Source organism: Nicotiana attenuata, unplaced genomic scaffold, assembly GCF_001879085.1.
Source record: "Nicotiana attenuata strain UT unplaced genomic scaffold, NIATTr2, whole genome shotgun sequence".
In the NCBI taxonomy this organism is placed as follows: Eukaryota; Viridiplantae; Streptophyta; class Magnoliopsida; order Solanales; family Solanaceae; genus Nicotiana; species Nicotiana attenuata.
In genome coordinates, this window is record NW_017670603.1 from 386,546 (window position 1) to 401,914 (window position 15,369).

At 43.0% G+C, this 15,369-nt stretch overlaps 1 protein-coding gene across 1 annotated transcript; it reads left to right on the forward strand.

Moving 5' to 3' along the window:
- The first annotated feature begins 1,513 nt into the window (after window positions 1-1,513).
- LOC109241425 lies at window positions 1,514-15,357 on the forward strand. The gene is made up of 5 exons (XM_019408167.1): window positions 1,514-2,496; window positions 12,884-13,129; window positions 13,519-14,813; window positions 15,033-15,133; window positions 15,247-15,357. The coding sequence occupies exons 1-5, from the start codon at window positions 1,514-1,516 to the stop codon at window positions 15,355-15,357; spliced, it is 2,736 nt and encodes a 911-aa protein (XP_019263712.1).
- The last annotated feature ends 12 nt before the right edge of the window (window positions 15,358-15,369 follow it).

Consider the following 15,369-nt stretch of genomic DNA (forward strand, 5'->3'; position numbering starts at 1 on the left):
TTGGATTTACTATTAGTGAAAGAATTGTTTATTTATTTCTTGTTATTGAGTTTTCAGCTGTAATTATATAATCCATGCTTAACTATAATTTCGGTACTTTATTGTTAGCCCATAGTAAGGGTCGAAGCCGACCCCTCGTCACTACTTCTCCGAGGTTAGACTAGATACTTACTGGGTACGCGTTGATTTACATACTCAAGCTACACTTGCTGCACATTTTGTGCAGGTACATATATGTCTAGTGGTCTTGTGGGCGCAGAGGTGCAGCTATTGCGGGATCTTAGGTGAGCTGCATCCCATGTTACGAGTCCGCAGCACACAGAGTCTCCATCATAGTTATTTACATTCTCCTATCTAATTTGTATTCCAGACAGATGTTGTATTTTATCATATTTCCTAGTTAATGCTCATGTACTTGTGACACCGGATTGTGGGGGTTCCTACTGGATGTTTAGTATGGCAGTTCACGTAATTATCATTATTTTACCTTGTAAATTCTATTTCATACTACTTAATAAATGGAAATTATAATTTCAAAGGAATAAAAATGAGTAATTAAGTGGCTCAATCACCGTTGGCTTGCCTGACGGCGGTGTTAGGCGCCATTACGATCTATAGTGGATTTTGGATCGTGACACCCCATGAAGAATTGTTTGCGGATTCGGATGCTATTTTTCAAATACGGCCAATTTTAGAGACATTCGGCTAAAACCAACCCCTTGCGGGGCTATTCCTGTCCATATCCCCGAATAAATAAGACAAAGGCCGACCAAGAAATGTCACATATCAAAAGTTACTGACTGATGATGGTAGGAGACCATGGCTTGAGTAGCAAATTAATTAGATAAACATGAACTTTAGAATAGTATGAGCTAATCCGTATATATTCTATTCATCTCACCGACCAAAGAATTGAGAGAAGCCTAGCACCTAATTAAGTATGTGGTCATATGATCATCAAATAAAAAACGCAATCAGCCACGCTATGATGCACCATAGTTGTTCTATATGCATAGACTGCTTTGGTAGCAAACGAGCATTCTCCACATTCTCTCTTACCAATCTACTCTTCCCACTAACCATTAATGAATCAACAAAACATCTTTGTTTCATAGGCGATCCAAATTTTGAATATGATGGATTCGAGTTCAAAAGCTAACCACAATTTATTTGATATATTCTCGTTCGAACTATATTATTTACACTTATTAAGTGAATTTTCTAAATACATATACAAAGTTCGACCATTGAGTTTGGATGAATCCATAAATCCTTAGCTGCATCTGCACTTGCTTCATTTAGTTTCATTCTTTTCTTCCTTTGAGTAATACCATCATGTGTTGACATAAACGGTAAACAAATGAAATAGACCATGAAATCAAGGTTCAAATTGTAATAAAGAAAAAAATTGTGCGTTAGTCTTCTATATCCACTACAGAAGAAAACTTGGCTTTCCAAATGCGATTGCAAATAGTAATGGGAAGATCTGGATTTTCTGGAATAATGATTATACATGCAAAGTCATTACCAACAAAAAACAACAGATTACTATGGAAGTCAATCACAGTATAATGCAGACTCTTTCTGGATTACTATTGTTTATGCAAAAATCAGTACAAGAAGAAGAAAGAGCCTTTGGAAATCTATCAACAATATGAGTAATCATATCAATGGACCATGGTCTATTGGAGGTGACTTCAATGTAATTATGGACATTATTGAGAAGAAAGGTGGCAGAATTCACAGACTTAGTAAAAGCATGGACTTTATCAGATGTATGGAAGATTGTGGTATGACAGATGCTGGATATACAGGTAACAATTACACTTGGTCTAATGGAAGGAGGAGAGATAATAGGATTCTTCAGAGACTAGATAGAGTTTTCTATAACGATCAATGGCCAGCTCTCTGTCCAGTGGCTACTGTCAGACACTTGCCCAGAACAGGATCTGATCATAATGTGTTGCTCTATAAGTGCTCCAAGTATGTTTCTCCTCCTATCAAATACTTTAGATTTTTAAATTTTTGGGTGGATCAACCTGATTTTGAACAGGTTGTTAAAGAATGCTGGGAAACTCAAATACAAGGTAATGCTATGTATATTCTACATCAGAAACTCAAGAATCTCACTCATTGTCTTAGTAAATGGTCTAAAGAAAGTATTGGCATTATTTTCGACAAGGCAGAAGAACTTGAGAAGAAGGTTGAGGATCTAGAGATTAAATATGAACAAGATGACTGCAACAATAATAGGATCAATCTTAATTTAGTCTATTCTCAACAAATCAAGTGGATGAATATGCAAGACTCCTTTCTGAAACAGAAAGCCAACATCAAATGGGAGGAAGAAGGGGATAGAAACTCCAAATACTTTCATAGCATCATCAGACATAAGAGGAAAAGATCTTATCTCCATAGAATTAAAGATGATCATGGTCAATGGATTCAAGGGAATGAGAAAATTGCAGAAGTTGCTATCTCTCACTTCAGCAAGCTGTTTTCACAACTGTCACGCCCCAACCTCGAGAGGCGCGACCGGCGCTCAATCGAGTGACCCCAACTGAGCAAGCCTTTCCAGACACCATCTACCCAACTCAATACGAATAAGGGGACCACGCTTTCGTTTATTCAACAAAGGGAGATACTATATTCAACATTTTTAGTTCATTTTAGATCACCATATTAACAGTAGATAAGTTAGTTTCCAAGGTTCCCGTAGAGACACAATTCATAGGCAACGCAAGTTTAGATTTACAACATGGATAACACTCCCATTCAATGCCTCACGTATAACCCACATACATATCTACGGAGCCTCTAAGGATACAAAAATAAATGTGACAACGTCGGCAACAAGGCCCCGGGTATACCTCAAAAGTGAAAGTCCAAATAAGAAGATGTGCAATATAGCCCCTTGAAGGAGAAAGGGGCTCACCAAGATCTTTGGGAAGGAGAATGCTCTACTACACACGATCGGCGCTATCTGCTATGGAGCCACCTACATTCATTTAAGAAAATGTAGCGCCCCCGGCAAAAGGGGCGTTAGTACCATTGAATAGTACTAGTATGTATAACTAAACACCATTTTACTAGAAAGAACTACCAAGCAATGACAAGTAAATCACATAGGTGAATCAAATATGCAAATCATAGAATCATTTACATAATTCCCATAACTTAGTTTGGGGCATTTCTTTCATAAGTTCATCACTGTTCTCGATACCACCGCTATCTTGAGCGGAGTCCGATCATGACCCGACCGGCTAGGTTGCCTCATTGGAGGCATATATCTCGATCACTATTTCATTTCCCTTATCCGGAATTCAATATCAGCACATCACAACCATGTGTGCAGCATGGTGTCCGATCACGGCCCGATCGGCTAGGCCGCGTTGCCTAGGCGTGGTTTCTTTCTTATTGATCATCTCACTTGAATCAATTATCTTCCATGTATCAATTCAACTCATGGGCACTTTGGGGCACACTTATCACATCATTTTCCTTTTCAATATTCACCTTGCAAGTTATGATCATAGGCACATACGAAAGTAATTCAAGTTGCAAGCACATGTACATAGTTAGCATGAAAACTCTCAGTTTTGATCTTTGGATTATAGCCCAGGCATTTCAACACATAATTGTATATTTCATACTTCATTAAACATCAATAATAATACACTACTCACGTTTGGGGCACATCTTTCATGTATATGTGTATACAAATTACAAATCAATCAATGTGAAACAATAATCAGTACACCAACCAATTCAAATCTTACCACACCTTCGTAAATGCCAACGGAGCTCAATTTCTAATAAAAGGGGGTTTTAGCCACATACCTCAATATAGCTTCCTTACTCTTTACAAATTCCGGAATTCTTATCACTTCGATCTATGATGCAAGAATTACAAATTAAACCTGAAATTAGAGACGAGGTTGTGATTCTAGCTTGGTTCAAGCATAATATCGAACACTTGAGGTGCATTATGATCTTAGGCCCCCTTTGAGAGGAATTTCTATCATTCTATACCCCCAATTGCCATCTTTTTAGTTTACTAGCTTCCAAATACCCTAAATTTTGATATGCATGCAAGGAATTCATTTTTTATACCCATGAATTACTTCCCTAAGGACCCCATATAGCTAAATATACAAATATGAGCTGAGGTGATGGAGCCTTACCTCTTGGGATAAAGATTTAGGAGCCTTCACTTGATTATCTTCAAGGATTTAGCAAGATTCTATGGAGTAATTTGATGGGGAGAACTTTCTCTCACTTAGACCCCTCTCCCTCACTCTAGAAATGTCCAGAAAATTGCTCAAATGAGCTATAATACCGAATATAACGATGGGGGGGGGGGGGTTAAAGTTAGANATTCACGGACAAGGTCAGTAGAGTCTGAGGGATCGGTACGGAGACGTCTGTATTTAACCCCCAGAGGCTACAGAGTTAGGAAAAGTTTCACATTTGTTCTTTCTTGTCGTGCGGTTTGGTTTCTCAAAGCTAATTGAATTTCTACTTTGTTCTTTCGCAGATGGCGAGAACACGCGCTTCCTCATCTACCGCTCAGCAGCCCGAGCCCCCAACAACAGCTCCCACGAGGGGTAGAGGGCGAGGCCGAGGCCGTACTAGAGGCCGAGGTAGGGGCAGAGCTCAGCCCCGAGCAGCAGCACCAGTGGCGGGGCCTCAGGTTGATTTTGACGAGGGGGTTCCGACCCCAACAGTTCTGGTGGGCCCATCTCATGTCCCAGAGGGGTTTATTGCCACCCAAGTTCTTCAGGACGCGTTGGTCCGATTGGTGGGCCTCATGGAGAGTGTCACCCGTGCAGGCTTGCTTCCTGTAGCACCAGCCACTTCTCAGGCTGGAGGAGGAGTCCAGACTCCTAATACCCGTACTCCGGAGTAGGTAGCTCCCCAGACTCTCCAGCAGTTCAGCTAGTTGGAGCAGCTCAGCCGGGCGTGGTAGCCCAGGCTGGTGATGGAGGAGCTATGTCTGCCGATGCTTTGTGGAGATTTGACAGGTTTACCAAGCTCTTCACTTCTACATTCAGCGGTGCATCTATTGAGGATCCCTAGGATTATCTAGATAGTTGCCACGAGGTTCTTCGGAACATGGGAATTGTTGAGACCAATGGGGTTGATTTCGCTACATTTCGCTTGTCTGGATCCGCCAAGACTTGGTGGAGGGATTATTACTTAGCTAGGCCAGCAGGAGCACCAGCCTTGACATGGGAGCAGTTCACACAGCTATTTCTGGAGAAATTTCTCCCCATTACTCAGCGAAAGGCCTATCGGAGGCAGTTCGAGCGCCTTCAGCAGGGATCCATGACTGTCACCCAGTATGAGACCAGGTTCATTGACTTAGCTCGCCATGCTCTGGTTATACTTCCCACTGAGAGGGAGGGAGTGAGACGGTTTATTGATGGACTCATTCACCCGATTCGTCTCCAGATGGCTAGAGAGACTAGGAGTGAGATATCCTTCTGGGAGGCGGCCAATGTGGCCCGGAGGGTTGAGATGGTATTATCACAGGGGGGTGGTCATAGAGCAGACAAGAGACCCCGTCAGTCAGGCAGATTCAGTGGTGCCTCGTCTGGAGGCAGGGATTCATACGGTAGAGGCCATCCTCCTAGGCCTTTTCAGTCAGCACTCCAGGTTTCTCACGGTGCTTCGGGTAGCCGTGGTCCTCAGACGCAGTATTTCGATCAGCAGTCCTTCAGTGCACCACTAGCACCTATCAGTGCACCACCGCTTTAGAGTTTCCAGTGTCGTCAGCCCCAGCAGCCGAGGGCTTGTTTTACTTGTGGAGACACGAGGCACATTGCTAGGTATTGCCCTCGCGCACCAGGTGGCTCTCAGCATCAGAGTTCTCATGCCATGGTACAGGCACCAGATGTTCCACAGCCCGCCCAGCCAGCTAGGGGTGGAGATAGAGGTGCTAGAGGTGGAGGTAGAGGTCCTAGAGGTGGAGCTCAGGCCGCTAGAGGTGGAGGCCAGCCAGCAGCAGGCCATCCTACAGATGTGGTTCAGGATGGTGGGGCCCAGCCCCGATGTTATGCTCTTCAGGTCAGGCCCGAGGCTGAGGCTTCAGATGTAGTTATTACAGGTACAGTTCTGGTTGTGATAGAGGTGCTTCAGTGTTATTTGATCCGGGGTCTACGTATTCGTATGTATCATCTTATTTTGCCCCGTACTTGGTCATGCCTAGTGATGCATTGAGTATTGCTGTTTATGTGTCTACACCGGTGGGTGATTCTATTATGGTCGATCGAGTCCATCGTTCTTGTATTGTGGTGATTGGGGGTCTTGAGACTCGTGTAGATTTGTTGCTCTTAGACATGGTTGACTTCGATATTATATTGGGGATGGACTGGTTATCACCCTATCACGCTATCTTGGACTGTCATGCCAAGACTGTGACCTTAGCTTTACCGGGTATGCCTCGTTTAAAGTGGAGAGGGACTCCTGGTCATTATATCCGCAATGTTATATCGTATGTGAAGGCTCGGCGTATGGTCGAGAAGGGGTGTTTGGCCTATTTGGCATATGTTCGTGATTCTAGTGCTGAGGTCCCTTCTATTGATTCAGTGCCCGTTGTTCGTGAGTTTCCTGATGTTTTCCCTTCAGACCTGCCGGGTATGCTGCCCGACAGGGATATTGATTTCTGCATTGATTTGGCTCCGGGCACTCAGCCAATTTCTATCCCGCGGTATCGTATGGCGCCGCCTGAGTTGAAAGAGTTGAAGGAGCAATTACAAGACTTGCTTGAGAAGGGCTTCATTAGGCCCAGTGTTTCGCCTTGGGGTGCGCCGGTGTTGTTTTTTAAAAAGAAGGATGGGTTAATGAGAATGTGTATTGAACAAGGTTACAATCAAGAATAAGTATCCGTTGCCGAGGATTGATGATTTGTTCGATCAGCTTCAGGGTGCCAAGGTATTTCCAAAGATTGACTTGCGATCTGGCTACCATCAGTTGAGGGTTAGGGCATCCGATGTCCCTAAGACAGCTTTCCGCACTCGATACGGGCATTATGAGTTCTTGGTTATGTCATTCGGGTTGACAAATGCCCCAGCAGCTTTCATGGATTTGATGAACCGAGTGTTCAGGCCTTATTTGGATTCGTTCGTGATAGTCTTCATTGATGATATATTGATATATCCGCAGCCAGGAGGAGCACGAGCAGCACCTTAGAGTGGTTCTTCAGACTCTAAGGGATAGTCAGTTGTATGCTAAGTTCTCGAAGTGTGAGTTCTGGTTGAGTTCAGTTGCATTTCTGGGTCATGTGGTGTCAGCAGAGGTATTCAGGTTGATACGAAGAAGATTGAGGCAGTGAAGAACTGGCCTAGACCAGCATCAGCTACAGAGATTCGGAGTTTCTTGGGGTTGGCAGGCTACTATCGTCGGTTCGTGGAGGGGTTTTCATCTATTGTAGCCCCGATGACCAGATTGACCCAGAAGGGTGCCCAGTTCAGGTGGTCGGTGAGTGTGAGGCGAGCTTTCAGAAGCTCAAGAAGGCTCTGACTACGGCACCGGTGTTGCTTTTGCCCACAATTTCAGGGCCTTATACAGTTTATTGTGATGCTTCTCGTATTGGGCTTGGTGTAGTGTTGATGTAGGATGACAAGGTCATTGCCTATGCTTCGCGGTAGTTGAAGATTCACGAGAAGAACTATCCAGTTCATGATTTGGAGTTGGCCGCCATAGTTCACGCATTGAAGATTTGGAGGCACTATCTGTATGGTGTGGCATGTGAGGTGTTCACGGACCACAAGAGTCTTCAGTATTTGTTCAAGCAAAAGGAGTTGAATTTGAGGCAGAGGAGGTGGTTAGAGTTGTTGAAAGATTATGATATCACCATTTTATATCATCCGGGAAAGGCCAATGTGGTGGCCGATGCTTTGAGTAGGAAGTCAGCCAGTACTGGCAGTCTTGCTTATATTCCGATCGGTGAGAGACCGCTTGCTTTGGATGTTCAGGCTTTAGCCAATCAGTTCGTGAGGCTGGATGTTTCTGAACCCAGTCGTGTGTTAGCTTGCACGGTCGCTCATTCTTCATTGTTGGAGCATATCCGTGATCTGCAGTATGATGATCCCCATTTGTGTGTCCTTAGGGACACGGTGTAGCGCGGAGGTGCCAGGCAGGTTACCTTAGATGATGACGGAGTTTTGAGATTGCAGGATCGAGTTTGTGTGCTTAATAGGGATGGGCTCCGAGAGTTGATTTTGGAGGAGGCTCGTAGTTCCCAGTACTCTATTCATCCGGGTGCCGCGAAGATATATCAGGATTTACGGCAGCATTACTGGTGGCGTAGAATGAAGAAGGATATCGTTATATATATGGCTCGGTGTTTGATTTATAAGCAGGTTAAGTACGAGCATCAGAGGCCTGGTGGTTTATTTCAGAGGATTGAGCTTCCCGAGTGGAAGTGGGAGCGGATCACTATGGACTTCGTTACTGGACTCCCGTAGACTCGAAAGAAGTTCGACGCAGTATGGGTCATTGTTGATAGGCTGACCAAGTTAGCACATTTCCTTCCTGTGGCGGTCTCCTATTCTTCTGAGAGGTTGGCTGAGATCTATATTCGGGAGATTGTTCGCCTTCATGGTGTGCCCGTATCTATCATTTCAGACCGGGGTACGCAGTTTACTTCGCGTTTCTGGAGAGCAGTTCAGCAAGAGTTGGGCACCCAGTTGAGTTGAGCACAACATTTCATCCCCAAACGGATGGGCAGTCTGAGCGGACTATTCAGATTTTGGAGGATATGCTCCGAGCTTGTGTTATTGACTTTGGAGACTCGTGGGATCAGTTTTTGCCTTTAGCGGAGTTTGCCTACAACAATAACTACCAGTCGAGTATCCAGATGGCTTCTTATGAGGCTTTATATGGTAGGCGGTGTCGGTCTCCAGTTGGATGGTTTGAGCCGGGAGAGGCTCGGTTGTTGGGTACGGATCTGGTTCAGGAGGCCTTGGACAAGGTCAGGATTATTCAGGATAGGCTTCGTACAGCTCAGTCCAGGCAGAAGAGTTATGCAGACCGCAAGGTTCGAGATGTGGCTTTTATGGTTGGTGAGCGGGTATTGCTCCGAGTGTCGCCTATGAAGGGCGTGATGAGATTTGGGAAGAAGGGCAAGCTTAGCCCTAGGTTCATTGGTCCGTTTGAGATTCTTGATCGAGTGGGAGAGGTGGCTTATAGACTTGCTTTGCCGCCGAGCTTATCAGCCGTGCATCCATTGTTTTATGTGTCCATGCTTCGGAGGTATCACGGCGATCCAGCCCACGTGTTAGATTTCGGCACTATCCAGTTGGACAAGGACTTGTCTTATGAGGAGGAGCCGATAGCTATTCTAGACCGGCAGATTCGTCAGTTGAGGTCAAAGAGTTTCCCTTCTGTTCGTGTTCAATAGAGAGGTCAGCCTCCTGAAGCATCGACCTGGGAGTCCGAGTCCGATATGCGGAGCCGTTATCCTCATCTTTTCCCCGACTTAGGTACTTCCTTCTTCTGTCCGTTCGAGGACGAACGGTTGTTTTAGAGGTGGAGAATGTGACGACCCAAAGGGTCATCACCTGTCTTTAACTAAATTCTATGACTTCGAGGCCTTGAAAACCTCATTTAGAGTCACCTTGATTTGCGTGCGCAGTCCGGGCGCGTACCCGGAAAGCTTAAATGTGAAATTCTGTGAAAAATGCTATGTTTTGATGTTAAAATGAATAAATTTGACCTTGGTCAACGTTTCAGGTAAATGGACCCGGACCCGTGATTTGACGGTCCCGGAGGGTCCGTAGGAAAATATGGGACTTGGACGTATGCCCGGAATCGAATTCCGAGGTCCCAAGCCAGAGAAATGAATTTTTTAGTAAAATTGTTTTCTGAAATTGTTTAAGGAAATTGGAAATGAAATCTGATTAGAAAGCGATGGTATCGGGCCCGTATTTTGATTCCGGCGCCCGGTACAGGTCTTATATATGTTTTAAGTCCTTCCTGTGAAATTTGGTTGAAAACGGACGTCGTTTGACGTGATTCGGACCTAAATTGGAAATTTGATGTTTTATGAAGTTTGAAAGAATTCATGAATTTTGAGGTTTAATTCGATGTTTATGATGTTACTTTGGCGATTTGATCGCAGGAATAAGTCCGTAGGATATTTTTGAGGTTGTGTGTATATTTGGTTTGGAGCTCCGAGGGCTCGGGTGAGTTTTGGATAGGCCACGGGTTGCATTTTTGAACTTAAAACTTAGCTGGTATGATCTGACCTGCAGGCTTCGCATTTGCGAAGCCTGGCTCGCAAATGCGAGCTGCACAGACCTGACCCTTCATCGCAAATGCGATAATTTACTTCGCAAATGCAAAGGTGCCCATGATGGCCAGGGATCGCAAATGCGATCAATATGTCGCAAATGCGACCATCGCAAATGCGACCATGGTCTCGCAAATGCGAAGGTTCGGAGTTTTTGAAGCGTTCGCAAATGCGAACAATGCTTCGTAATTCCCATATCTGCAGAGGTCGGGGTTCGCAATTGCGAACCCATGTTCGCATTTCCCATAACTGAGACCTGCAATTTTTACACTTAAACAATTTTGAGCTTCATTTTTTCATATTTCTCAAACCCAAACACACTTAGGCGATTTTCCAAGAACAACTCTTCTTCCAAATCAATTGTAAGTTAGTTTTTACTCATTTCTTTCAATCAATAACATCTTTTGACATGATTTCAACCTAAAATCAAAGATTTTCATGGGGGAAATTGGGTGTTTTGGGTAGAACCTAGGTTTTTCAAAAATTGGGGATTTGGACCTCGATTTGAGGTCCGATTTCAAAACAAATTACATATTTGAGTTCGTGGGGGAATGGGTAATTGGGTTTTGGTTCGAACCTGGGGTTTTGATCTCATGGGCCCGGGGGCGAATTTTGACTTTTTAGGTAAAACTTTGGAAAACTCATTTTCATGCATTGGGGTTGATTCATTTAGCACTTATTGATGTAATTAAGTAACTTGTGACTAGATTCGAGAGGATTGGTGGTGGAATCAGGGGGTAAAGCTATAATTGAGGCTTGAGTTGTGTTCAAGGCATCGAGGTAAGTGTTTGGTCTAACCCTAGCTTGAGGGATTAGGAGTTGAGTCTTATTTGCTAATTGCTTCTTGTTGAGCACGACGTATAGGCATGGTGACGAGTATCTATACGTTGGTGTCGAGCATGACCGTGAGTCTTAAATTGATAGTTGTTGTGTTCTTAAATGACACTTCAGATGCTTTAAATTGATGACTCTTGATATTGAGTAGAGATTTAGTTTATTCTCGTGGACTTTATTTATACTTGAGTACTGGTATTAATCGAGCTGAGTAAGAGTTGAGCTAGGATTTGGTTATAGCTGATTCTCCCTTGCCGGGATGGTTATTTTGATATTGTTGTTCCCTTGCCGGGAAATTATTATTATATTGCTTTTGTTTTCCTTGCCGGAATTTTTGTGTGACTTTGTGTTGAATTGAAATAGGAGCGGGTGGTACGCCTACCACAAGTTATTGATTGAAATGGGAGCGGCTGGTACGCCTACCACAAGTTATTGATTGAAATGGGAGCGGGTGGTACGCCTACCACAAGATATTGATGAAATAGGAGCGGGTGGTACGCTACCACGAGTTATGATGAAATGGGAGCGGGTGGTACGCCTACCACGAGATTTGATCAAATGGGAGCGGGTGGTACGCCTACCACGGAAAAATTGAGAAATGGGATCGGGTTGCACGCTTGCAACGAGATGTGTACTGATAGTGAAATCTGCTTTTATTTCCCTTATCCGTGTTAGAGTTAATTTATTGATGTTCCTTATTATTCTCTTGAAATTTTGTATTATCTGCTATCCCTGAAGCATGTTCCCCTCCCATTTAAAATGTTTATTCTTGATATATTTCTCGCTGTAGATGTATATATATAACTGCACAGGTTTATGTGGTTGTACTGTCTAGCCTCGTCACTACTTCGCCGGGGTTAGGCTAGGCACTTACCAGCACATGGGGTTGGTTGTGCTGATACTACACTCTGTGCTCTTTTGCACAGATCCAGATACCGGACAGCAGCAGTAGTTCGGGAGCTAGTCTTCAGTCCACGAGATTCCCGAGGTAGTCCTGCAGGCGTCCGCAGGCCCGGCATCTCCTCTATCTTTATTTATGATCTGTTTCCTTTTGTATCCGAGACAGACTTTATTCCTTGTTTCAGACAGTTGTATGTAGCACTTTTAGATAGTCCGTGAATGTTGTGACACCCGTCCTGGGTAGAGACATATGTGGATTTTTCCTTGTTATTTGGTTTACTTCGTTAAGTCTTCCATTTTAATTTCATATTTCTGCTGTTATTCTAATATTTAACGCTTGTTGATATGATTGGTAAAAAGAAANGGGGGGGGTTAAAAATTAGAAAATTGGAGCCTCGAGTCGGATCTGCGATCGCAAAGTGGAAATGCGGGCCGCATATTGACCGCAAAAAGGCTCCCAAAACCTGAACCTTCTGCTTGGGTATGCGACGGAAATGCGGTCCGCATACCCGTTCTGCGGTCGCATTATGCACCGCAAAACTGACCTTCACAAAATCCTAAGGAAATTATGCGACGACTATGCGGTCCGCATATTGGTTATGCGATCGCATAATGGACCGCATCTTTAACCTCAAATTAGCTAACACACTGACTCACTCTGCGGCAGAAATACGGTCTGCATACCTGGTATGCGATCGCATTCTAAACGCACATTTGCACCTTTCTGGAAAACTTTGATTTTTTATTTTTGAATGCATAGATCAGCTCAAAGGGTCCAAGCCGCGGCGAGCTTACGAGCCGCGAAGAATGTTTATGAGTTTCTAACACCTGGCCCTAACTTGGCACTACGAGGTTCGGGTTTAGAGTGGAAATTTTTCACGGGGCCTCACAACAACCTGACCAGAACAATGATATGGACCTCCTCAAAAGGATTGACAATATTATCACTTGGAAAGACAATCAAGCTCTTATCCAGCTTCCTTCCGATGAGGAAGTGAAAACTGCAGTCTTTGAGCTTCATCCTGATAGTGCAGCTGGTCCGGATGGATTCAATGGCAAATTTTTCCAAGTTTGCTGGCATATTATTGCTGAGGATGTGTGTGCTATGGTTAAAGATTTCTTTGGTGGTAACACTCTAACTAAATTTTTTACTCATACTTGTCTAGTACTTATTCCAAAGGTTGAATCTTCTTCTACATTTTCTCAACTTAGACTAACAACTTAGACCTATTAGTCTAAGTAATTTCTCCAATAAAATTATTTCAAAAATTATCTCCAATAGATTAAAGATTTGCTTCCTAGTATTATTTTTGAAAATCAGACTGGTTTTATCAAAGGAAGACTAATCACTGAAAATGTTTTGTTAACTCAAGAAATTGTCCAGGATATTAAACGCAAAAATAGAGGTGGCAATGTGATTATGAAACTAGATATGGCTAAAGCTTATGACAAAGTTTCTTGGCTTTTTCTTACTTTTCTGTTATGAGGTGTATGGGATTTGCTGAACCATTCATTGAAATGATTCATAGATTTCTCTCTAATGTTTGGTACTCTGTTCTTATTAATGGCACTAGATTTGGTTTCTTTCCCTCTTCTAGAGGTCTTAAACAGGGAGACCCCCTCTCCCCTAGCCTATTTGTTATTGCAGCTGAGGCCCTGTCCATAGCCCTTAATCACCTCCATAATAAGGGTAAGCATATTGGATATTCTATGAATAACAGAGGTCCAACAATCAATCATCTCGCCTATGCAGACGACTTAGTTATCTTCGCTTCTGGAGATAAATACTCCATAAAGCAGGTAATGAAAACTTTAAGGAGATATGAGGAATCTTCAGGACAGGAGATCAATAAGGATAAAAGTTTTCACTTGGCATCCAAGTATATTTGTGATAGTAGACATAATATGATTTTGAGGCTCACTGGTTATCGATATCAATCATTCCCTTTCAAGTATTTGGGTTGTCCAATCTATTCTGGAAGAAAGAAAAATTGTTATTATACAGATATTGCCAGGAATGTTATGAATAAGATAGGAGGTTGGCAAGGTCATGTACTATTCCCTGGTGGAAGAGCTATTCTCATTAAACATGTGCTTCAATCTCAAGCTCTTCTTATTCTTGCAGATGTTACCCCTCCCAAGACAATTCTCAAACAATTGGAGAGTTGCTTCTCCAATTTCTTCTGGGGCAAATTTGAAAACAAGGACAAATACCACTGGAGCTCTTGGAAGAATCTTTGTTATCCTACTGATGAAGGTGGTGTGGGTTTTAAAAGTCTAACTGACTTATGTAAGACTTTTTCTGCCAAAAGATGGTGGAGGTTCAGAGTTGCAAATAACCTTTGGGCCAAATTCATGAGAGCTAAAAACTCCCGGAGAAGCCACCCTGTTGCAAAGGCCTTGGAACATAAACATTCTGCTGCATGGAAGGAAATGATACAAATTCGAAAAGTTATTGAACCTTATATCCTATGGAAGATCAATGATGGTGATAGCTCCTTTTGGTGGGATAATTGGACAGGACTTGGACCACTTGGTGCTTGTGTCAATGGTAACAGAAAACCTGGAAATATGAGGATCAGGGATTGTATCAAGGATAAGACACGGGATGTAAACACTATATCTAGGCTGGTTCCTAATAATCCGTTGAATCATATTATTCATATCCCTATTGGCAATAGACAGATTAATGACACCCCTGTTTGGACTGAGACTTCTAGTGAGGCCTTTACTTGTTCCTCTGCTTTTAACTGCATTAGGAGAAGAAGGATATGGATAATATGTGAAAAGATGTGTGGAAGAAGAATGTCCAATTTAAAATTTCTTTCTTTCTTTGGAGAGCTATAAAGGGTAAAATACCTGTGGATGAAACCATAAAGAGATCTGGTCATAATATAGTTTCCAGATGTTCTTGTTGCCTACACCCCAAGGAAGAAACTATATCGCATGCATATTCTCCTTAATAGTGATATTGCTTTTCTAACTTGGAATTTCTTTGCAGGTCCTCTGGGAATTAAAGTAAGATGCCAATCAATTGCATATACTTTAAAAGAAAGGAGGAACACTCAGAATAAGAATGATGTCCAAAGAGACCTATGTCGAGTAGTTCCTATCTTTATCTGTTGGGAGCTATGAAAACATAGATGCTCTATCAGGTATGGAAACATAAATCCTACGATTGCAAAGCTAAGACAGTCTGTTTGTTTCATATGAAGGTATACATGAAGAAGAGAGGAGCTACTGTGGACATGAAATGGCAATGGCATCAAATTTGCACTTACATGGAAGACTATAGACCAAGAATCACGAGCACTCCAGTTATATGAAATAAAACTCCA

What these genes read in the sequence shown, in the direction of transcription:
- LOC109241425 (XM_019408167.1), top strand. Translation starts at nt 1,514, where the DNA reads ATGCAAAGTCATTACCAACAAAAAACAACAGATTACTATGGAAGTCAA. An exon ending in CATATTATTGCTGAGGATGT is followed by an intron (nt 13,130 to 13,518) that starts GTGTGCTATGGT and finishes TTCTGTTATGAG; the next exon opens with GTGTATGGGATTTGCTGAAC. An exon ending in AAGAAGGATATGGATAATAT is followed by an intron (nt 14,814 to 15,032) that starts GTGAAAAGATGT and finishes ATTTCTTTGCAG; the next exon opens with GTCCTCTGGGAATTAAAGTA.